Consider the following 24,722-nt stretch of genomic DNA (forward strand, 5'->3'; position numbering starts at 1 on the left):
AGAAGAGTTTAAGAGGGACAATTAGAAAATGGTAACAGTTGTTTTCCTCCTATTAATACATCCGTGGTCCGGCCAGAGTGTTTACTCAAACCATGTGGTTTGGCATACACCAACTCCAACTGTAACCTGATGTTGTAAACTCAGACCTTGTTAAGGTAAGGGAAATGCTTGAATGGGGGTTCACTTGGACAGTACTTTGTAGACTTGTGCTGCCCTTTATACAGCATGTAACCTACCACTGGTATTCTTTTCATGTTTTCTCTACTCTTTCTGTTCTGGTGGCTGAGTGATTGTTTTGTATGCACTAGGATACGTGCTTCTTCTGTATTGTGTGTAGGCGTACTTATCACTGTTATGCTTTTTTTTAAAGAAGAAGGAAATGAATGAGTGTTCACCGCTAAAGCAGTGGCCAGACATCTTTTATTTACCTTATTTACAGTTTGTCAGTTGTCACATTTTCGCTCTATGTGGATTTGTTCAGGTCATTGAACAGCCAATGGAAAGATGCAGAGGCCAGTTTCAAGCTATGCTTTTGCACCGTCAGTCAAAGTGAAACTGCTAAATGCGGGGTTTCATTCTGCTGCAGACCTGTGTGACTTGCAGCCTGATCTACTAAGCAAAGGTAGGCTGATATATAACTTTTAATAAAAAGGTTTTCCAACTCTGATAACGTTACTTTACTGTAGTAGAAGTGCACATCTCCATTTGTCTCTTTGTTGTTGTAGAGGCGTGCATCTCCCAGGAGGAGGCAGTCGATGTGCTTCAGACAGTGAGGTACGAGCATGTCCAGGAGAGGGCAGCAGAGGGCAGGCTAACAGCCCTGGAGCTGCTGGAGCGAGAGCAGGAGTTTGGGGCCATTGTGACCTTTTGTTCTGCGCTAGACATGGCCCTAGGTGGAGGGCTGCCCGTGGGGAAGACCATGGAAGTGTGCGGAACACCTGGTATAGGGAAAACCCAGCTGTGGTAATGGCAACCAACCACACAGTAACAGCTTTTCATGATTTTGTCTGCCAGGCTACATAGAATGTCTCTTTTTATTCCTCTCACTTGTTTCCTCTCTTGTTCTTGTACCCCCCCCCCCCCCCACACACACACATACTCCCTCTCTCTCTCTGCCTGTTTTTCTGCCTCTCAGCATCCAGTTGGCGGTTGATGTCCAGATCCCAGTGTGTTTTGGGGGACTGGGGGGCAAGGCGATGTATATAGACACAGAGGGGAGCTTCTTTGTCCAGAGAGCTGTAGACCTGGCCCTGGCCGCTGTAGAGCACTGTAGACTGCTGGCAGAGGATGCAGGTAAGAGGGACAGGACACAGAAAGAAAGAATTATATGAGTCACTGAAGAGGACAGATCAATATCAGCCTCTATAATATGCAACTCATATCATCACTGTTTCACAACCCACTAATGGATGAAATCACACTGTAGAGTGAAGAGAATAGAACGTTTATTAGCCATGTGTAACAAGTACGGGTACATTGGAATTCTTGTCCTTACAGTATCTTATCAATTCTAATCAGTTCCTCATTCCAGTCCTAGGTACTCGGCTAGACATTTAAAGGTTCCCAAACTGGCAATTTACTATGCTATCCGTCGTCTAGCAGTCTATCAGTATCATTCTTATCTACTTAGCCCATCCGATCGTGGATGACTATGTCTGTGTCGATGATCTAGGCAGATATTCAACATTCATGGCTGATTCCATAGGGCAATAATACTGTATCAAATATACTTGACAGTAGAGATGCACCGATACACTTTTTTTCAGTTCTGATCCGATTCCAATACCTGAATTTGGATATCTGACGATACCGATCCGATACCGATACTAGCTGTCTTTTTTATTGAATAATTATTTATAATTAAATTAATTGATTATTATCATTAACATACACTTTATACACTTTGCACACATCATATTTTTTCTCTACTGTATTGTACTGTACTGCACTAAACCTTTTATTATTTTGGATATCTTGTATCTTGTTGTCTTGTTATCTTATCTTATTGCTACAAGGTTGAGGAGCCAAAACATATTAATTTTATACTCCCATATGGCTACATGTATATTGGTCGAGGCCTAACAATGAAAGAATCCTGGAATCCCACTATATATTTATATTTGCGTATCAGCGCCCACGTTCATCAAATAAAAATAACTAATTAGTAAAATATAAGCTTGGGATGAATTGGCTCTGCTCTCCTGTCACTCACTCATGTGTAGCAGAGTGGGTCTCAGCCTCATATTTCACTATGACACCACACAACAAGAGTAAGGAGAGGGACAAATGGCTCTAGTTTACAGAGTGCCTCATTAATGTTATCAGGTTCCCTATTAGCTTTGGGTTTAAACCGAAATATTTCCAAATAGGATGGGTGTTGGATGGGCAACGTCAGGGCGATACCTGATCTGTGAAGCACGTCAGTATCGGAGCCCGATCCCGATCCTGGATAGTAGCAGAGCAGGATGGGAGCAGATGAATACAATAGCTGTTTGTCACCCCCTTCACACCTTCTAGTCACTAGGCTACGTGCTAGCCATCATTTACAAGAATACCATATCACTAGGCTACGTGCTAGCCATCATTTACAAGAATACCATATCACTAGGCTACGTGCTAGCCATCATTTACAAGAATATCATATCACTAGGCTACGTGCTAGCCATCATTTACAAGAATACCATATCACTAGGCTACGTGCTAGCCATCATTTACAAGATATGACACCATGCAGGCCTAGCTGACTGGGGGAGCATGCACCTGTGTGTCGCCTCTGATGTCCTCTCAATCTCCTCATGTTCTCCAGAACAGCGAGAGGCCTTGAAGGAGTTCACCGTGGAAACGGTCCTCTCCAACCTCTTCCTCCTCCGTTGCCATGACTACGTAGAGCTGTTGGCGGAGATGTGCCTCCTGCCTGACTTCCTGGCTCAACATCCCGAGGTATGAAAAAAAAAGAAAGAAAAAAGAATAGCATCACAGACTCCCAAAGCTGCCTCTTTTGGGTTGGGCTCAATTCCATCTTCATGTCTTAATCCACAGTTACTGTGGTGAAACAGTGCTCCACGGCCCCACCTGTGTTTACTAGCATACAGCTCTGAGAATGAGCGTCGTTGTGAACCAAAGGCGTCTGTCGTTGTTGCACTACAATAACAGGCTTTCCAGTTACTGCAGAACTGCAGATTATTACTTAAATTGTAGTCAAAATCAAATCAAGACGAGGATCATACTGTAAATTGAAAAAAAGTTTAAACATTTTCATATGTCCACGTCACCAGAAATATAATTTCAAATTTAAAGCATAATTCTTCACCTTTGATGCAGTATTGTTCAGTAATAGAGGATAGAACTGAATTTAGCCCATTAATAAGGAAATTATCAAATCATGTTTCAATTACAATCTTGATCATTTTTGGGTCCATTTCAGATCCGGCTGGTGGTAATAGATAGCATTGCCGGCCCGTTCCGCAACGACTTTGATGACCTTTCCCAGAGGACACGCCTCCTCAATGGCCTCTCTCTGCAGCTCTTCCAGATGGCCACCAATCAGAACGTTGCGGTACGACCCGTTGAGTATCACATTTGGCCAGCACACCAATTCCCAGAGATAAAGCACCCTTCATTATTTGCTTTTAACAACCAGGTGAATTAGAGCCTAAATAGGGAGCCTGCTTCATGCCAAGATGGTGCTACGCTGTTTTTAATCAGCTAAAGAGTTCTTTGAAGTCCCTGGAGCAAATTCACTTTCTTCTAGTAATTTGTTCTTTGGCGGCACTTGGGAGCCCTTGAAGGACACTGAGGAAAACAACAAAGCTGTTGGTCAGCACTCAGCAACATGACATGTCACACAGCCAGAAGGCCCTGGAGGACTTCTCACAAACGCTTCTCATCAAAATTGGATTAATTTACTGAGCCACTTATTTAATCAGCTGATTCTGTGATGTTTTTGCTCCATATAAATATAACTATGCTGACAGTACAGATTCCCATTAAAGATCTAAGATAAAGTTCAGTAATAAACTTAAAGGAGTAGTAAAGGGAAAATCATGTCTAGCCCTGTTTTAAGGTTACTTATGATCATATACAATGGTTCAGATCAAAACGTTGACAAAACTAGCACTTTTGAGAAAGTCTGATAATTGCTCTACCACCGTTTTGGTCATACAATGGATGTGGATGGGCATCAATAAAACCCTACAGGATTCATACTTTGCGGCAAATTTGATATCAGAACACCAACGGACACCAATTACCCCCTCAGTGAGCTTCTTGTCTTTGAAATCGAGAGTTTAACAAGATTTTTCAAGGTGCCCATCCACATCCATTGTATGACCAAAACGGTGGTAGAGCAATTATCAGACTTTCTCAAAAGTGCTAGTTTTGTCAACGTTTTGATCTGAACCATTGTATATGATCATAAGTAACCTTAAAACAGGGCTAAACATGCATTTTCCCTTTACTACTCCTTTAAGTGCCCTACACTCTGAGAATGGTGGTGGTGACATAGTGTAATGTAACTATTACTAATATTACAGTATGAACTATAAGTAACTTACAAAGCCTTTATTGACTCACTAGAAAGCTTTGTCAATGCTTTATATATGCCTTATGCACTATATTCTGATTTTGTATCTCTCTCAATACTATGTGTGCACACACACACACACACACACACACACACACACACACACACACACAGTCTCTCCTCTCTCAGCTCAACCCACACTCCTCACTGAATTATTATATGAAAGACACAAAGCGAAGGCATGGGAAGGCAGCTGGGAGAGATGTACAGTAGAAGTGGTCACAGTTAATGCATAAGGAGCCAGAATTTGCTGGAGCAAAATTGGTCAGATAAGAACATTACTCAGAATATGTTGCTTTCTATGCAAAATAGTGATCTGCTACATTATTTCATAATTTCCCTGCAGAGGTGCTAATCTGCTTATGTGGGCAATGCAAAAATGCCAAGACATCGCTGGTATTTCAAACTTGGAGATGTAAACCCCTAAAAATACAGTGTCTTTTCTCCAACTGACCTATTTCATGTCAACAAATTTCAGACCAGAATGTTTGCTGATGTTTTTCAAACTCCTGTCAGCAGATACCATGGTTTTCATCACCAGTCTATGAGTCTCTCCGTCTGAACACCAGTCTATGAGTCTCTCACCAGTCTATGAGTCTCTCACCAGTCTATGAGTCTCTCCGTCTGAACACCAGTCTATGAGTCTCTCACCAGTCTATGAGTCTCTCAGTCTGAACACCAGTCTGAGTCTCTCCATCTGAACACCAGTCTGAGTCTCTCACCAGTCTATGAGTCTCTCAGTCTGAACACCAGTCTGAGTCTCTCCATCTGAACACCAGTCTGAGTCTCTCACCAGTCTATGAGTCTCTCAGTCTGAACACCAGTCTGAGTCTCTCCATCTGAACACCAGTCTGAGTCTCTCACCAGTCTATGAGTCTCTCAGTCTGAACACCAGTCTATGAGTCTCTCATAGGCCTTTTCCACCAAGAGGGAACCGGTTCGGTGTCGGTTCGGGAACCTCATTTTGAATGGTTCCGAGCATTTCGACTAAAAAGAAATGAGTTCGGGAACCCGAAAGCTGGTTCCGAACCGGCACCACAAAATAGTAGGTTATTCAGTGCGAACCGTGACGACATCATGTGCGTGGGCTGACGTACAACGGTTCGGTTCAACTAAAATAAGTGTGATGATGCCTCTTTAAGAGGCATAATGTTAAACTATCTTCTCTGTACAACATGGCATTGCTTCACTAAGATATAATGTGTGTCAGCTGCATTGAACGTCACAGGTCATCACAGGTAAATGCACTGTGTAGAATTTAGTGGCATCTAGCGGAAACTAACTTGGCAGAGATTGAATATAATATTCAGATGTATATTTTAATTAGTGTATAATCCCATGGAAATAAGTTGTGTTTTCGTTATTTTAGAATAAGCCCTTTATATCTACATATTGCATCATGTAATTGTATTCAGTTGGTTGCAATCTGCAACCTCACCACTAGATGCCAAATATCACATACTGCACCTTTAACTCTCATCTTTGTATTTAGGTGGTTCTCACCAATCAGATGACAACAAAGGTCTGGAACGGCCAATCAAAGCTCATACCAGCCCTAGGTAAGAGATTCCAATGTACTCGGTGCAACTCATGATACAAACCCTACCCTCCTGTAAAATATAGAGTATATCAAAGTTCTATATATCTCAACTACATTTAGACTGAGCTTACAGACAGTATATTATGCACCGAATACCAGAAGCTTGGCTGGTCTTCCAGTAGCTACATTTTTTTTCTTGTAGTGCCATGTTGAAGTGGTTGTACTAGGTGGCAGCAGCGTTAGAGCAGAGAGCATTCAGGCGGTCATTAGCGTGTTTTCTTGGTGTGTTTCTACCTGCAGGTGAGATCTGGGGTCACGCTGCTACACAGAGACTCATCCTGCACTGGGAGGGACCACAGAGGTACCCTCAGATAACATGCTTCTACCTACTATGGGACTCCACACACACTGACCTGCTGAGTGAGTGAGTGAGTGAGTGAGTGAGTGAGTGAGTGAGTGAGTGAGTGAGTGAGTGAGTGAGTGAGTGAGTGAGTGAGTGAGTGAGTGAGTGAGTGAGTGAGTGAGTGAGTGAGTGAGTGTGTGTGTGTGTGTGTGTGAGCAGCTGAAACACTTCAGGATATATATACACAGTATATATCCATATTTTTTTTCTTTATAAAGAAAGAAAGCGGCTTACTTTGCAAACAATTGGATAAACCGTTGTACAAATCTAAAGGAAAGCAGATAATTGATGGCTAAACACACAAAACAACACACAGGGAAATGCTCTGCATCTGCATGTGCTCTGCATGTGAGAGGGATGACAAGAGTCACAAACAGACAGACGCTGCTGGCTTGCCTTTTGTTGGCTGCCTCTCTCCACAATGGCTGCTGCTTGCCAGTCAGATGCACATGGAGGAGACACATGGAGGAGACACATGGAGGAGACACATGGAGGAGACACATGGAGGAGACAAACCTCTCCCTCTCTCCCTCTCTGTGAGAACCAAGGTCTCCTGGCTGCCTGGACTTCTATACAGCATCATTCTGCAGCTCATCACAACATTAGTTAGAAGATATTAGATTGAATAACACTCACCACCACCACTGTCTCTGACAGAGAAAGTTAGAGAAAGGCAGGAGCACGAGAATCTGGGTAAACACGTCTCTGCTTCCCGGTCCATCAGTACCGGTTCCCCACAAGGCTGCGTCCTCTCCCCTCTACTCTTCTCTTCTCCCTGTACACAAACAGCTGCACCTCCAGCCACCAGTCTGCCAAGATCCTGAGGTTTGCAGACAACACCCCCTTAACGGTCTCATCCCTGAGGGAGACGAGTCTGCCTACGCGTGGGAGATGGACCAGCTGCTGTCCTGGTGCGGCCAAAACAACCTGGAGCTCAACGCTCTTAAGACAGTGGAGATGGTTGTAGACTTAGGAAGAACTCAGCGCCCCGTCACCCTGAATGACTCCTTCCGCTTCCTGGGCACCATCATCTCCCGTAGGGATGCACCGATATGAAACATTTGTCCAATACCGATAACAGATATTAACATTGCTGTCATGGTGATAACCGATATTTACCGATGTTGATAAAATCTCTATAAAGACAAGTTTCTGTGATAATCAAATGTTATACATACAAACACATTTAAGCACTGTCTCTATTTCCAAAACATTTAGAAAATCCGATAAATCATTGATTTACTCACCACATTGTTTCTTCTTAAAAACAATACACAGCAGCAGCTAGACACAAATAATTATTGGTTGTTCACATCGGCCCTGTTTTGCTGATGTTTTCCGATACAATATATCAAAAAAAAAAATGTCTGGTATGATTACCAAAGTATCATGCATCCATAATCTCCTGGGACCTCAAGTGGGAGCTGAACATCAGCTCCTTCACCAAGAAAGCACAGCAGAGGATGGACTTCCTGAGGCAGCTGCAGAAATACAACCTGCTCAAGACAATGATGGTGCTCTTCTACACCTCCATCATCCAGTCCATCCTCATCTCCTCCATCACCACCTAATACTCTGCTGCTACAGCCAAAGACAAGGCCAGACTGCAGCGCACCATCCACTCTGCTGAGAGGGTGATTGGCTGCCTGCCTCCAGGGCCCTAAAGTGGTCTAGAAAGATAGCTGACTCCTCCCACCCCACCCACAATCTATTTGAACCCCTCCCCTCCAGCAGGAGGCTGCGGCCCATCAGGGCCGAGACCTCACGCCACTAAAACAGCTTCTTCCCCACGGCCACCAGCCTCATCAGCAAGGCCCATGTCCCCCTCCAACTCTGTCCCCCTCCAACTCTGTCCCCCCTCCAACTCTGTCCCCCCTCCAACTCTGTCCCCCCTCCAACTCTGTCCCCCTCCAACTCTGTCCCCCTCCCACTCTGTCCCCTCTGCAATACTGGCAGATCATCTCTGACTGTAACGGACATAGCTCGCACCGCACACACATACAGTATCACGTCACACTGTATAACAGCGCACACACACATCACATCACACTGTATAACAGCGCGCACACATATCACATGTCACACTGTATAACAGCGCACACACAAATCACATGTCACACTGTATAACAGCGCACACACACATCACATGTCACACTGTATAACAGCGCACACACATATCACATGTCACTGTATAACAGCGCACACACATATCACATGTCACACTGTCTAACAGCGCACACACATATCACATGTCACACTGTATAACAGCGCACACACATATCACATGTCACACTGTATAACAGCGCACACACAAATCACATGTCACACTGTATAACAGCGCACACACACATCACATGTCACACTGTATACCAGCGCACACACATATCACATGTCACACTGTATAACAGCGCGCACACATATCACATGTCACACTATAACAGCGCACACACATATCACATGTCACACTGTATAACAGCGCACACACATATCACATGTCACACTGTATAACAGCGCACACACATATCACATGTCACACTGTATAACAGCGCACACACACATCACATGTCACACTGTATAACCGCACACACATCACATGTCACACTGTATAACAGCGCACACACATATCACATGTCACACTGTATAACAGCGCACACACATCACATGTCACACTGTATAACACCGCACACACATATCACATGTCACACTGTATAACAGCGCACACACATATCACATGTCACACTGTATACTGTAACAGCGCACACACATATCACATGTCACACTGTATAACACCGCACACACAAATCACATGTCACACTGTATAACAGCGCACACATATATCACATGTCACACTGTATAACAGCGCACACACATATCACATGTCACACTGTATACTGTAACAGCGCACACACATATCACATGTCACACTGTATAACAGCGCACACACATATCACATGTCACACTGTATAACAGCGCACACACAAATCACATGTCACACTGTATAACAGCGCACACACACATCACATGTCACACTGTATACCAGCGCACACACATATCACATGTCACACTGTATAACAGCGCGCACACATATCACATGTCACACTATAACAGCGCACACACATATCACATGTCACACTGTATAACAGCGCACACACATATCACATGTCACACTGTATAACAGCGCACACACATATCACATGTCACACTGTATAACAGCGCACACACACATCACATGTCACACTGTATAACACCGCACACACATATCACATGTCACACTGTATAGCAGCGCGCACACATATCACATGTCACACTGTATAACAGCGCACACACATATCACATGTCACACTGTATAACAGCGCACACACACATCACATGTCACACTGTATAACCGCACACACATCACATGTCACACTGTATAACAGCGCACACACATATCACATGTCACACTGTATAACAGCGCACACACACATCACATGTCACACTGTATAACACCGCACACACATATCACATGTCACACTGTATAACAGCGCACACACATATCACATGTCACACTGTATACTGTAACAGCGCACACACATATCACATGTCACACTGTATAACAGCGCACACACACATCGCATGTCACACTGTATAACAGCGCACACACAATACACTTACTGTATATACACTTATACACAAAACGCACTACGTTTTGTAAATTGTACATTGTATTTTCTATTCATATTTTGTACTGCTCATTTGCACTGTCCTGTCTCGTCCCTGCAACTGTCTAATGTTGTCTCCATCAGTGTTATGCACCATTGACCAAAGCAAATTCCTAGTATGTTGTTAACTACCTGGCAGTAAAGGCATTCTGATTCTGATGGATGGACATGTTCCAGAGAAGTGGCCGGGTTGTGTGATACTGGGTTGTGTGATCCTCCATAATAACACACTGCACGTGTGATACTCCATAATAACACACGGTTTCTGTCTGTGTTTTCTCTCCCAGGAAGGCGACCCTGTTCAAGTCCCCCAGCCAGATGGAAACCACGGTGCCCTACCAGATCACTGTGAGTACAGGACCCTTCATGGTTCAACCACGGTGCCCTACCAGATCACTGAGTACACGACCCTTCATGGTTCAACCACGGTGCCCTACCAGATCACTGAGTACAGGACCCTTCATGGTTCAACCAGGGTGCCCTACCAGATCACTGAGTACAGGACCCTTCATGGTTCAACCACGGTGCCCTACCAGATCACTGTGAGTACAGGACCTTCATGGTTCAACCACGGTGCCCTACCAGATCACTGAGTACAGGACCCTTCATGGTTCAACCACGGTGCCCTACCAGATCACTGTGAGTACAGGACCCTTCATGGTTCAACCACGGTGCCCTACCAGATCACTGTGAGTACAGGACCCTTCATGGTTCAACCACGGTGCCCTACCAGATCACTGTGAGTACAGGACCCTTCATGGTTCAACCATGGTGCCCTACCAGATCACTGTGAGTACAGGACCCTTCATGGTTCAACCACGGTGCCCTACCAGATCACTGTGAGTACAGGACCCTTCATGGTTCAACCAGGTGGACTGGCTCAACACTATTCCACTATTCTATGTAAGAAATAATCATTTTTCTCACATGCTGACCTAACCTTCAAATCTGCCACAATCTACAGGGTTGAGCACAGCGAATAGCGTAGGAAATACCAAGCAAAGCAAATTCCCTAAGCTGAATGAAGGAACATGTTTAGACATGAATGGCTAACAGAGGTATTTCACACCACATTTAAACATTATGTAACAGCTAAATGGAGCACTATTAAAGTTGTATGATATGTTTGACGTTGCATGTCATATGGGACTTTCAAAAGCGACCCTGCTTTTTCATAGGCTATTTATAGGTGTGCCTCTTGTGATTGCTGTTTTAAAGCTGCAGTATAAGATTTTAACATTTCAATATTGCTATGATAAATCAAGAGGTGCAAGTGATTGAGCTCTTGTGTGAAAAACGCATCTTTGTAGAATGCAGTTTGGTTCTGCTACCGCAATTATAATAATTATAATGATATTAATTTAGTGTGTGAGGTCGATACCAGAGAAAACAAACAAACATTGAGCTCCATTGAGTATGGCCACACCTGGTTCAAAGTGTGTTAACATGCAAGTCGGAGCATTCTTCCTATGTGGCTGTCGGTGTGGTGTACCCAAACCCACAAACCATGAGGGGGAAGCTAGTCTCGCAATACCAGACTTTAGAGATCTCCTCTTCCGAAAATCTGGAGACATCTCCTTTGCTAGAATAGCGCCAAAAATTGATGATACCAATCAGAACCACTGCCTACATCTCCAGTAGGGTGAAAGACCCGCCTTTCTGTAAATGATGTCCTCCAAACAAACTGGAGAATCAAAACAAAACATTAACTGCCACATTAGGAAGGACCACCCTAAAGACGTTGGATTGGTTTTGCAATGAAGGTTTTTATCAATCTCAAACTCTTTCCACTAGGGGTGCACCGAACATGAATTTGTATGGCCGTCCTGATTACCGTTTTTTTGCGACCAAGATGTCCGATTCTGATACCGATGGCTTTCTTTTTGTTAAATAATTTATTAATAACCATCAGTTGCACAATCATGTAAGAAAAAATAGAGGGAGCTGAAGCTGCTAAGAAGTAGAATTGTTTTGCGTGACCTTTATTTTGAAATTCCTTTTAAGAACGCTACCGGTGGACATGTCCTAATTTTAAACCGTAAAAATGTCCAAACTAGAGCTTTTTAGAGATGTTTTCAAGGAGCAATTAGCAGTGGCAGCTTTGGATATTTGGGCTGTATGAAAAAACGCTTGCAAAATGACAATAAGAAATCTGCCGTTCCAAGGAGAAAAGCTCACAACTGCAAAGGACTTTGGACATTCAACCCGAGATCAAGCTACATCGAACAGGCTATATACCCTCATCAAATAAATATCCCTCTTTAAGAAAATAACCTTACATTAAGATACATTTTGTGGTTAATTAAGCCTTATAACATAGGCCCTCTAGTACGTTTTAAGTCGTTTTTTAAACTGGCCAAAATACAAAATAAATCGTCCGATCACCGCTCGCGTGTTAAAGGTCAAAACCGTCTGGTTCCGATCTCCTCCGGTTGGTACTTCCCTAGTTTCCACCCACTTCCAGCTATGAAGTCTGGATGAATGTCTTCAGTGTTCCGTTGAGCGCAGCGTTTAGAGACTGACTCGTGAGTCTAGGGGGAAGCACTACTAAATTTACCCTGGCAGATGGAATTTTCTCTCTTTGCTATATAGCTCATAGCTTGCTCTTAACAGGCCAGGCTCATAGCGCAGAGGTTACATACTGCCCCTTTAATGTTTAGAGAACGTTTATATTTATTGAGTGTAGCTGTTGCTTAATGCATTTAGAAAAATATTTTTATGAGGGTTAATAATTGAAAAATCCATTCTAAACCCTGAAAATAAAAATAATAATAATAAAAAAACGTAATGTTCCCTTTAATGTTTTTACACCACAACACTGAGAGAAGAAATCGGCATGTTTTAAACTGTGGATCAATTTCTCCCACCTCCAGGTGGAAGGCTTTCGGGATTTGACCCTAATAGACCAACCAGTGAACACCGCTGACCCTTCTACAAGCCAATCAGGAAGCTTGAGCAAGAGGCCCCGGATAAAGGAAGACCAATAAACAAGGACGTAGGGGATATAGAAACAACACCTGTATTTCTTACATTTGGTCACAAACCAATGCTTGCAATTGATGTTATAAAAAATATTTTGCACTGTTTTGCTTTGTGTATAGTGTTGTAAAGACAACACCATGTTCAATATTGTCTCTGAGGTTTAACTTATACAGACTTTAAAAAGACAGAATGTATTACTAAGATGTTAAAAACGATTCACTTGATATAATTTAAAGTCAGGTTTCAGTGGATTTATTTGAGAGAATACTTGAACACTCCCACTCAAGAGAGGGCAGGGGAGTTGTGTCTGTTATGGTTGCACAAGTCGTACCCGTCCATCTGATCAAAGGAAAATAAACTTTCAATGTCACAGTTAAGTCTGAACCCTGCTCCCATGCTTTTAAGTGATTTGAGAGTTTCAGTTTTGGGAAGTTGGCTGGTCTGCGAGACGTGAATCTTGCTGTGCCACATATTTCATCCAGCTTTCAGCCCAGGGGGTCATAGGGAGATGGACGGTGATGCATCTCTGTAATTAAATTAGACACATTAGGAGCTGGTCTCTGCAGCAGCGGAGGGAGGGTGAAATATGACCGTTCAGATTTCAATATAGCTTGACTGTCATGTATCCAGTGCTGTATCCACAATGACTGTGAAGATAGTCTGATGTTAAAATGCCTAACCCTTAGATAAGCTGTTCACACACACGGAGGCACACACACAAGAGTAAGTCAACGAATCTTGTTCTGAATGTGGTTGGCTGCCCAAAATGCTTGCTATCACTTCATGAAAACGTGTGACTTTGGATCTTCTACAAACTCGATCTGTGGTATTGATCTCATCAGTCGACGTTGAAGTGAAGTAATCGTTAAGAAGTGGCTTAAAAACTGAAACATGCACCAAATATTGGGCACGCAGGTCTAAATGCATTATTTTGTAGCATTTTTACTTTCACTCAGCTTTTTACTCAGCTCGTATAAACCCCAACGCTGTTAAGAAATGGTTCATTTTACTTTGTGGGTGCAATACTATCTGTGGATATTTTTAGCATGTCCTATATAGCCTACACACCATGAAATCTCACCAGTAGGTAAGGACTATAGCAACATGATGCGCACTTGACCAGCTGATTGTGGACGAAGACACTATTTATTGCACAATGATAGATCAAGTCAGTGTTAGTGTTATTAAATTAGATTCACCTATAAACATTACGAAAATTAGGTTTAATTTATAATCATTTAGTTTGTCATGGTGTGCACATTGGGGAGACCTCTTACCCACTCAACCCAGTAAGTGGTTCGTTTCAGCGTCCAGACTTTCCTCGTGCGTGCGCGTCCCCGAGCTGGCATTCCATGAACGCGCTTCCCTTTGATCTCCTCCGTCTGACGTCATCAGCATCCTCCCATCCTCGTGTGTGATTGAGCGAAAGCCTCGTTCACGCGCGCGCGTCCCCAGCCGGTGCGTGTTGAGAGCAGTCCAGCCAGTAGTAGTCTTACTGCCCGGCTTGAGTTGTTTCTTGTCTGTCCAGGAATGAGAAGTGATGGCCGGCTCTGCAACAGAGGAGAAAACCTTCCGGAGGTTCCTGGAGCTCTTTCTCCGAGAGATGAGACCACCTCTCCAGGAGAACGACCCTCTACCTATGCGACCTCTGTCGGACCTCATCTCGGAGGACGAGGTAGAAGGGGAATGCCTCGACCTCTGTCTTCAGCACCTGTGCAAATAGTTAAGTATTGATTTGTTGTCATTCATATCTTTTCACCTGTTGGCAATTCTCACTTTTTCATTTGTGGAATGGCTTTGAAAGTCTAGGACGGGTCTAGCCCAATGCTGACGGACAGCTATGGAGAGTTGGCAAGGTTGTTTTTACCCAAACTAAAGCGTTTTAATGTAGCCTAACCTACTCCGGAACACGGCAATGTCTGTGACACTTGAGACACAAGTGAAACTATAGTGGTTATACTAGATTATTAATAGTGCATCCAATATCTGTGTTTAGCCTAGTTGTGTTTATTCAGAGAGCTTTTATCATTTTTTGCATGCGTGATATTCATATAGCCTAGGCTCTAGCCTATATAAACTATGTTGCCGATGGGAAAATGCCACATGATGTCTCATCTGTCCTTTAATGTTTTAAAACGCCATATAGGCGACAATTGATTCAAGCTATTCGCGGGTTCCCGTCGCCCCAGTGGTTCCGTGTTCCACCGATGCTCTATTCGAGGTCTTGATCAGGTGAATCCCCTCTTCTTGCGTAGCTATCACGTCATTCAGTGAGGTAGAGCCTACATTACCAGAATCCATAATAGCTATCATGCCCTCGTGCTATTTATAGAAATATGAATACCAGTCTACACTGTCCTCGGCAAATGGCTATAACCTGATCTATTTCTAAGATCAGACTTGTGCAATAAATGCAAAGTTGCATGATGGCTTTAGATTCACGAGTTTCCGTCGGATTCTATTTGCCTAACGTTGCGGATTTAACATTTGATGCACACAATGTCATTTGCACGTTTGTTTCCAATTTGTGTGAATTCACCATCCTCTTCCAAGCGCACCTGTGTTGCTTGGTATCCTATCCTACCGCCCTGGGCTCATCACGGCACATTACATTCACAACACAATCATGTGGGAGGTGAGCGTTTTGAAATATAGTTCGTCATAGTTCTACATCCAGAAATAGACACACGTTTTAAACGAGGGGCAACCAAAGCGAGTTAATAAAGCTTATCAAGTTCTCAAGCATGTATGGATAATTGCTATTTGACGTTCAAATCTAGGCTACTAATAGCATATTCGTCTGTTTATGGACTATACGCCTTTGACTTCAAAGAAGGGTAAGGATGGTCTGAAACATACAGTATGTTTATTACCTAGTGATAAGCATAAAGCTAGAGACAACCGGCTTCAAAGTTTTTAAGGGCTACTAGCTTTGCAAGTGCACATGTTGATGTCAGGTATTGTAATGAACAACTTACTGTAGGCTACTAGGCTACTAGCCATTCCAAAGACCTGCAGATGATTCCCGTTAGCAGTGTGGGGAAGTAGGCTAACAGCAGGCTGTGGCACATTATCAGTCTGATGGATCTGTTCTTCTACACAAAGAGCTTATTCTCTTTTTTTGTTTTATTCAAATGTCCAATGAGCAATGTGAACGGAGAACAGGGCCCAACCAGATCTACATACAATACTACAGGCACATGTGGATGGCGATTGACAGTATTAGGAGTGAGAAGTTGGTTGCTATTCAATTATTGTGGATTTGTGATGTAATTTGGGGGAAGGACGTTGATCAATGAACTCACCAAATCAATAATATTGTGAAGTGACCTGCAAGAATCCAAAAAGCACTGACATACTGTAGCCTATTGTATGCATCACAAACAGATGGCTCTGTATATCTGCTTTGGTTCCTTTAGAAATACACAGTATATATATATAGACATTCAGATCGTTTCCACCCCTTGGAGCCAGTTCTTGGGTGGAAAAGCTAGTTGAGACAAGAGTCTTAATTGGGCTCAAAGTGAGACACATTCTCACTCAGTGTGCTGCAAGCATCATCTTCTTCCATTGTGATTCAGCTCAACGTGTGATTATTTTGTCTCTGGGTTAAAGATCTAATAATAGACATGGGGAAGAGATGGAGACCCCCATTGCTGTGTGTGTGTGTGTGTGTGTGTGTGTGTGTGTGTGCGCGCGCCTGAGTGTGTGTGCGTGCGTGTAGATTAGTGGGTGGGAGAGGAGGTGCCTGCTGTGAATAATGGAAGCTGGGGCAGACAGATTGTGTGTCTGCGTGTGTGGGCCTCTGTGTGTGAGTGGGTCGGTAATGGTGTGTGTTTAAAAATATAAAAGTGCAATGATGGCAGTGCAAACAGGGTTTGGTCACACTCCTTCACGGCAATCCTTGAGATAGCCGAGGAATAAACGTGAACGGCCGAGAGTAGAGGCTTCACCCTTCTGGAGGGCATTGTAACACGGTCCGCCCCCGAACGTCAGCCGGCTCAGTGTGTGGGAGACGCACGACCCTCCTCCTCTCAAACTGTCATGGCTGACGTGTGATGATACTTTTGGAGGAGAAGGGACTCACGACACAGAAAGGGAGCTTTGTCTGCTTTCGTACATTTCATATATTTAATGACGAATCACGTTTGAATCCAAAACAGTAGGGTATGATGATAAGACAGAAACCATTTCAAAGGGTGACAGAAATTAATTTGTTTGGTTAACAATATGTCTGTGCATAGATCTTAGACTGGATATCCTCGATTTTCCTTTCAGAAGTTATTTATTTGCATCCGTCAAGGACAATTGTCATTGTCATTCCTATGTACACCAGTGGAGGCTCGTCCATTGAGGCAGGGGAGGACAGTCCTCCTCAGTTTTTGGAGAGAAGAGAGGGATTAAAATAGAAATACATACATTTATTTATTCATAATTAATATTATCTCAGTTTTGTTCAAAAAGCAGGTTTTCCCTATGGATAAAAACCCATTATTGAAATTCTAAAGCTCCAACAGTGACATCTATAACATGCAGCTGGAGGACCCATAGATATCTATGGAAGGGAGGCTAGCCTCCCTTAGGGCGGGTTCTTTTCTCTTAAATCAATGTAATGCCTTTTTTCTTGCTAATTTGTGATTGGCCAAAACACTGAACAATTACCGCAAGGGAGGACAGTACTCCGGCCCTGTCTGAACAGGATTCAGATATTAACATTTTGTTAGTCCAATCACATTCCAGATTCCAGATTTACCACAGTGAAGGCCGATTGGGTCGGCGTTGATGTCTGTGTTTCTCTTCCCTGTGCCATTGGAGACTTTTTGTGTGTTGGTAGCTCCATAATACATCCGAAAGTATTATGGGACATATTATACATCAAACTGTTCGTCTATTTGTCTTGATTCTAGCCATCTAAATATCTAAGCTGACATAAATAATTTTTGAGTTAGAGCCGTCTGAACACGACAGTTCCACTGGCTGGCTATAGCCGGTAACGTTAGCTACGAGGTGCACGTCAGGCTACGGCATAGGCAGGCGCGCTGATTGGCTGGAGTCAGGCTACGGTATAGGCAGGCTGCTGATTGGCTGGAGGCGCAAACTGTCGGCAACTTGAACAAAACATTTCTAGAGACTGGGTCGCAACACCGGATCGGAGAAATCCACAGCCTGGCTCCTGCTTGCGTGAGAATTGATCGCTTTGCGGTGCTTATTCCTCATCCAGTGATGGACGGGTGGATGGAAAACTTTCAACTGAATGTTCATATTGTTCTGATAATTGTAGCTATAGCAATATAAGAGTGGCAGCTTTGACAGCAACCCAAATGAGCTAATCCCATAGCTGTACCATTGCTAGCCATGAGCGAACTGTTGGATACTGCATTTGCTGTGCAACGTATTCCATTGTCCAGTTATCAAATCTATTTGCCAACAAACTGTTTGAGAGCCAGCACACCTCAGTGTCCCCTAATCAAAAACATTTTTAATATACCACCTAACCTCTCCAGCACCTCACCAATATCAATTATTTTCTCTCTTTAGAGAAGAGTACAATCCATTACAACTATTGCTTACAATGTTTTATTGTTGTTTTGTAATATTTTATCATAAATATGATAAATAAATGCTGCATGTAGTTAAAGAAAGTGTTATTCAGTTTTTCATATGCTTAAATTGACTGGAAATCCACATTTAAAGCTGATATTTCAAATAATAACAGACTGAGGGAAAGTGCCCCCCGGCGCCCATGGGCGGTTCGTCTCTCTTCCTCCTGTCCTCCTCAGTTTTTTGAGTCACCAGCCGCCACTGATGTACACCCATTAGGGCTTTCAACATTGACATTTATCAGACATAATATTAAGTTGCTCTCATGCAGTTGTTGATGAGGTGGAAATTACAACAGTAATTAATAGTATTCACATCCTGTTGATAATATTTCACTGCACATCATTCTTGTATGAATAGAGTGTATGTCACAAATAAACTGACTTGACCTTGACTTTTGACTGTTCCTTGCTAACAGAAAAGTCTCAATTAAAAAAGAAACAGACTCAAAATGGTGCTCAGAGAGCACAGACCTCCCCCTACGAAGGTATGTTGTGGCTCTTTGCGTGCACACGTGTGAGCGAGCAGGACATGTTGGGTATTGCTGCATTCGTTAGGTCGAGAGCTTTATACCAGTCCAAACCCCATGTCTCTTTGACTTTCTCATCATCCTCAACACTTTCCTATCATGGCCATTTCAATTCCCCCCATTGACAATGAATGCGCCCCAAGTCCAAAAAATGAAGGAAGGTGAAAGGCTGGCCATGTTTTGGCATCCCATTGACCCGCCCCGTGATTCCGATTCACTCTCGTGATTCTGATTTATTACACTTAAAACCCCACTTCATGCGTCTGTCCCATTTCTTTAACATACAAACACAGGGTCACAGCACATCACTGTCGATTAGAGACAGACATTACAGAATTACAGCTGTGGTATTGTTTGCTCAGAGCAGCAGATAAAGAACCTGATAACAATGCTAATGGCTAAAGCAGCTATGGTGCTGGTGTGACACCGTGGGCTTGCATGGAGCCGTCCCCTGCCCATCCCGGCCTGGCCTCTATTCCTCATCATCTATCAAAACCGCTATCAAATACAATAAAAACAGGTGTGTTTATCCACCGTCAAAGTGTCAGGCATTCTTCACACTCCTTAATGTTGACCTGACTAGGAAGGAAGAGAGGAACGGTTGAAGGATCATGTCAGCAGACTTATTCATTCTTGCTGGGAAGTCTGCCATGTAATTATAACCAAACAAGCCATCCGAGCATTTGACATGGTGCTTCCACCATGATGAGAAAAGATAGGGATTGCCTGGTTAAACTCACTAGCTAAATCTGTATATTCTCTATATACTGAGAGCAGGCGATATTGTTAAGTGACATAGAGGGTGACTACTAGAAGAGGGGTGATGATGGAGGGAGGGATGGAGAGGAAAGCCATGACTAATCCTCTGCCCTCCACCCCCCCCCCCATTCTCTCCATGTCAGCCCCCTGCCCCCAGGACCCCCGCTGGGACTGCTGATGGACAGTAATTGAGAGAGGAGAGCTCTCCCCAGCCTCATTAAAGAGCCACGTCTCCCACAGCTGTAAACAACCATGCACACATCCGGATTCCTCCCAGACAGACACACACACATGCACACACACTTCATGTGCACACGACGCCGGCGGTGTCTGCACACTGCTGGAGGAACACTGCGTGGTGCTGGAAGTGTTGCAGCTGACGGCTGTGTTAATTGGCACTGCTGTCTGTGTGACCGGATTGGACACAAGAAAGAGCGGGGGACACATTTGCATGTTGCTCACTCATCTGCCCCCACATCTGCTCATTCATAACACGACAGGAAGTGGTGTGGTCATTTGTGCCGCCACCTGAAAATTAGTCGGCCTACAGTAACAGTGGCAAATGTTTATGATCTGGATATTTCACCCGTTTCTGTCTGTTCCCAACTTCTGCATGACATCACATGAAAACAGTAGCCTATTACAACAATATTGATATAGTTTTGATGTGACTTTGCACTAATGCAGGGCACAGTAGCAGAACAGTACATTGGATGTTAGTTAATCAGATACAGATCCTGTTTAAACATACACAAATTTCACCCATTTTTAAAATATATGGCCATACAAAACAACCCGATCCTCTGTTCCAAGTAATCTATTCCATTCATTTTCAGGCCCTCAATACAGTTTGTTGTTTTGCACAAAAACGATTTATTTATACATGAGCGCCCTGACCAACATTGTCCTGTTTGTCTTTTGTGTCAAGCTAATATTCTGGCATTGAGATTTTTGGCATTGCATTAGAGCAGTTACAGCACCTGCTCTCAAGACCATGCCATCACACACACACACACACACACACACACACACACACACACTGACACACACACTGACACACCATACACACAACATAATTAGATAGAGATTTTACAGCAGGCGCAGAGCAAGCCTTAAGCCCATAAACTAGACACAAGATGAAAGACAGGACAACCTTTTCTTTCCAGAGGAACAAAGGGATACATGGAGAAGCAAGTACTTTGGAGCCACTTCAGTGGGACTGTCTTTTGGCACACAGTACAGCAGTCCTGTAGTTCCGGGTAGACATCGAAAAATGACATTCTCTCAGTTTCCTTCCTGATTTGATCCTTGGCTAGAGCTGGAGTCTAACATTGCTATGGTTGTAACTAGCACCCGGCAGCATATTAAACGCAATACATCGACTCCACCACCTGCAATACATTTAATAGCCTGCTGAGTAATTTTTCCTCCTGGCTGATGAAGTCATTCAATTTATATTTTAATTGATTATTATATTACTCCCAAGACTTAGTTACTTCCAAGGAAAACATAGGCCACTGTAGAACCCAGAAGGAATTTTACACCAGTTAGAATCGGCGGCTCAAACAAGAGCAACCAAAACTTGATCTCAACAAACCACAAATCACTAGGTTAAGATTAGAGGTCAACCGATTATGGGTTTTAGGCCTACATACCGATTTTGCGAGCAAGCAGGACGGCCGATGGCCGATATATAAGGCCGATATCACGCCGCCGTCCCCTTCCCTCCCATCTGATAAAATACAATTAATATTTTTTGTTTTGGCGTTACGGCACGCCCTGCTCCCTCGCCTTGGTGTACAACGTGAAAGCATGACTGATATGTTTTCTGGTGCATGACTATGGAGTGCTTTATAAACAAATAATATAATTTAAAAATCTATTCTAAAACTGACCGTTAGCCAGTGTAGTGATTGTAAGACTGGTGTGAAGTGAGGCCTCCTTCTGGTCTTAGTGAGGACACGTGCTGCAGCATTTAGTATCATCTGAAGTTGACTAATAGCTTTCTTTGTTAGACCAGATAGGAGAGCGTTACAGTAATCCGACCTGCTACTGATAAAAGCATGCATTAGTCTTTCAGTGTCAACCTGGGGGAGAAAAGGTTTCACTTTAGCAATGTTTCTGGATAAAAGATGTCCTTGTCACATTCTTAAAATGGGCCTCAAAATTAAGATCAGAATTGAACATGACACCTACGTTTTTGACTTGGCATTTGGTGTTCAGTGTCATTGTTTTCAAGTGCCCAGATAGTCTCTCCCTTTTAACTTTATCACTAATGATCAGCATATCTGTTATGTCCTGGTTTAACTGAAGGAAATGTTGTGACATCCATGCATTTATACCAGCAATACATTCTACCAGGTGGTCAACTGAGCTGTAGTCATTGGGTGTCACAGAAATATAGAGCTGGGTGTCGTCTGCAGAGCTATGGTAGCTAATATTGTCCCTCCTAATTACATCACGTAGGGGTAGCATATACAGACTGAAGAGTAAGGGCCCTAGAATGGATCCTTGTGGGACCCCACATGTCATTGAAGTGTTTTTTGAACTGTGATCACCAGGGTAGGAATTTCATCATTTTAGGGGCAAGGCCATTTGGCCTTTGGTGTCAATGTTTTAGGGCACAAAGGCCACATGCCAAGACACAAAGACCATTGAGTGAAATAAGAGGATTTGGAGCCTACGAATAAATGACTTTAAAGCCGTAGTTCAGTGATCCCTTTAACTGAATGGTCTTCTGAAATTTTACCACCCAAATAAGATATAATAACTTATCTATGCCCAATAAATAAGAAACATGAGTGACATGAAACGTATAAGTAGCCTACTTTATTCACTTTTTTGTATCAAATGATGCCTCCATAATGTTGTCATACAGTAAGTCATGCAATCTTGGTTGAATCATACAGAGCCGAGCAAGCATTATGCCCCTTCACTGGAAATGCCAGGTAGCACTATAGTATAGCCAAGCTGACTGACAATCATCCATGCACTTAGCACTTCATCACACATGCTCACCAGAGCCAGCATTGCTGACCTGTGCCTGCCCAGGTTTAAAACCAACATGGGTAAATGTTCTTTTAAGTATTCTGGAGCTGAGTTGGAATATGCTGCCACTGCAGATAAAGTGCTCTAGTAGCGTCTCTTTAAAAAGACGGTTAAAACCTGGCTTTTAGAAAATGCCAAAGCCTAGAAACCCACTATTCTTCTCATGCATGTATTTTCTGCTCTGTTGTTTCTTTGTTGTATTGTTTTTATATGTTTGAGACCAAGGACCACAATGGAAACAAGTCTATGACTTTGTTGTGTTTTATCCTTGACGTTTCTTTGAGATGCATGTCTGTCTTTTTTACCCCATGTATTTTCATCAAATGTCAAATAAATCAAATCAAATCATATAGCAGCACAGTCTGTTTCAGTTGATGTAGTCTCTTTAGTCACGGCATTATTCTAGAAAGGCAATGTGCAATGCACTGTAATTAGGGTACCTAGCTAGCTATCAATAGCCAGTGTAATCGGATTCTATCTATCTAGCTATGCTAGCTAGCTAACTAGCAAGCTAACTGTCAGCTCTGCTCTGTGGTCTAGTGCTAGAGTGTCCGCCCAGAGACTGGGAGGTTGTGGGTTCGATCCCTAGCCGAGTCAAACCAAAAACTATAAAAATGGGACCCATTGCCTCCCTGCTTGCATCAAGGGTTGGAATTGGGGGGTTACATCACCAAATGATTCCTGAGCGCAGCACTGCTGCTGCTCACCGCTCCCCCAGGGGATGGGTCAAATACGGTGACAATCAGTGAAACTTAGTCTTAGTCTTAGTAACTTACACAGGTAATAAAAACAGATGGTTTGATTCAGTTAAGCACTCAGTAAATCTGCTACCTACCTAGCACTAACAATGCTGGCTGTCAGTAATGTAACATTATCTAACGTTAGCTAGCTAACTCAAGCTGTGCCTGTGGTCTGTCGAGTGAGCACTAGCTAGCTACTGTAGCCATCATGTTAGCCATCACCCGGCAAAAAGAGACTTTCTCTTCTCTGGAAATATTTTTGGGAAAAAGAAGAATAGTTGGGCAATGGCTAGATAGCTAAGGCATTTTGTACCGTGTCATAATTTATTAGCTATCGATATAGTCAATTCAGACCTTGTTTTCTTGCTTGCACTCTCAACGAACCACAACGCAGCAGCAGTCCTTGTGCGTGCCAGTTTCACATTTAATCAATACCACTAGCAGGCTACATATACCACTGGAGGAATTTGATTGGAACATTGACAAGTGGACAGGTTTTAAGAACTTTAGACAGATTCGATAGAAGGATAGCGTTGATTGACGGGTGGATGTTGTGAAATTATTGGCCTAAAATCTAAGGTACCTGTTGTTGTAATTGCACGTGACCTACCGTTTTCCAGGAAGTAAGAAATTATATACTTTGATATAAGATTACAACAAAAGTAGAATTTTGTACATTTTTTGGCATACATCGTTGAATAGGTGAACACTATGACCAATTATGTGAACCAAAATGGGACAGAATGCTTTTTTCATTTCTGTGCGATTTTAACATTTTATTGATATCAGTGTAGCCTCAACTGAATTCATTTCGGAATATCAAGAAAACGACAGGAG

At 43.1% G+C, this 24,722-nt stretch overlaps 2 protein-coding genes across 2 annotated transcripts in view; both read left to right on the top strand.

Annotated features, from left to right (window-relative positions):
* Positions 1–14: 14 nt before the first annotated feature.
* On the top strand, positions 15–13,491 carry rad51c (RAD51 paralog C). Its single transcript, XM_084450450.1, has 10 exons — positions 15–155; positions 482–622; positions 726–963; positions 1,136–1,293; positions 2,807–2,940; positions 3,425–3,556; positions 6,075–6,141; positions 6,423–6,483; positions 10,514–10,574; positions 13,100–13,491. The coding sequence occupies exons 2-10, from the start codon at positions 505–507 to the stop codon at positions 13,211–13,213; spliced, it is 1,083 nt and encodes a 360-aa protein (XP_084306576.1). The 5' UTR covers positions 15–155; positions 482–504; the 3' UTR covers positions 13,214–13,491.
* Positions 13,492–14,748: 1,257 nt separating this feature from the next.
* Positions 14,749–24,722, top strand: part of ppm1e (protein phosphatase, Mg2+/Mn2+ dependent, 1E) — a gene marked incomplete at both ends in the record, with an annotated part of 113,629 nt that continues 103,655 nt past the window's right edge. The window contains one exon of the mRNA XM_084449823.1: positions 14,749–14,930. Within this exon, the coding sequence (XP_084305949.1) occupies positions 14,749–14,930 (182 nt within the window). The remainder of the gene's footprint in view (positions 14,931–24,722) is intronic.

The sequence above is a fragment of the Borostomias antarcticus genome (genome assembly GCF_949987555.1).
Source record: "Borostomias antarcticus genome assembly, chromosome: 15".
NCBI lineage: Eukaryota > Metazoa > Chordata > Actinopteri > Stomiiformes > Stomiidae > Borostomias > Borostomias antarcticus.

Coding starts and splice junctions, on each gene's coding strand:
- rad51c (XM_084450450.1), top strand. CDS start 505: ATGCAGAGGCCAGTTTCAAGCTATGCTTTTGCACCGTCAGTCAAAGTG. Junction 964..1,135: donor ATAGGGAAAACCCAGCTGTG/GTAATGGCAACC, acceptor TCTGCCTCTCAG/CATCCAGTTGGCGGTTGATG. Junction 6,484..10,513: donor CACTGGGAGGGACCACAGAG/GTACCCTCAGAT, acceptor TTTCTCTCCCAG/GAAGGCGACCCTGTTCAAGT.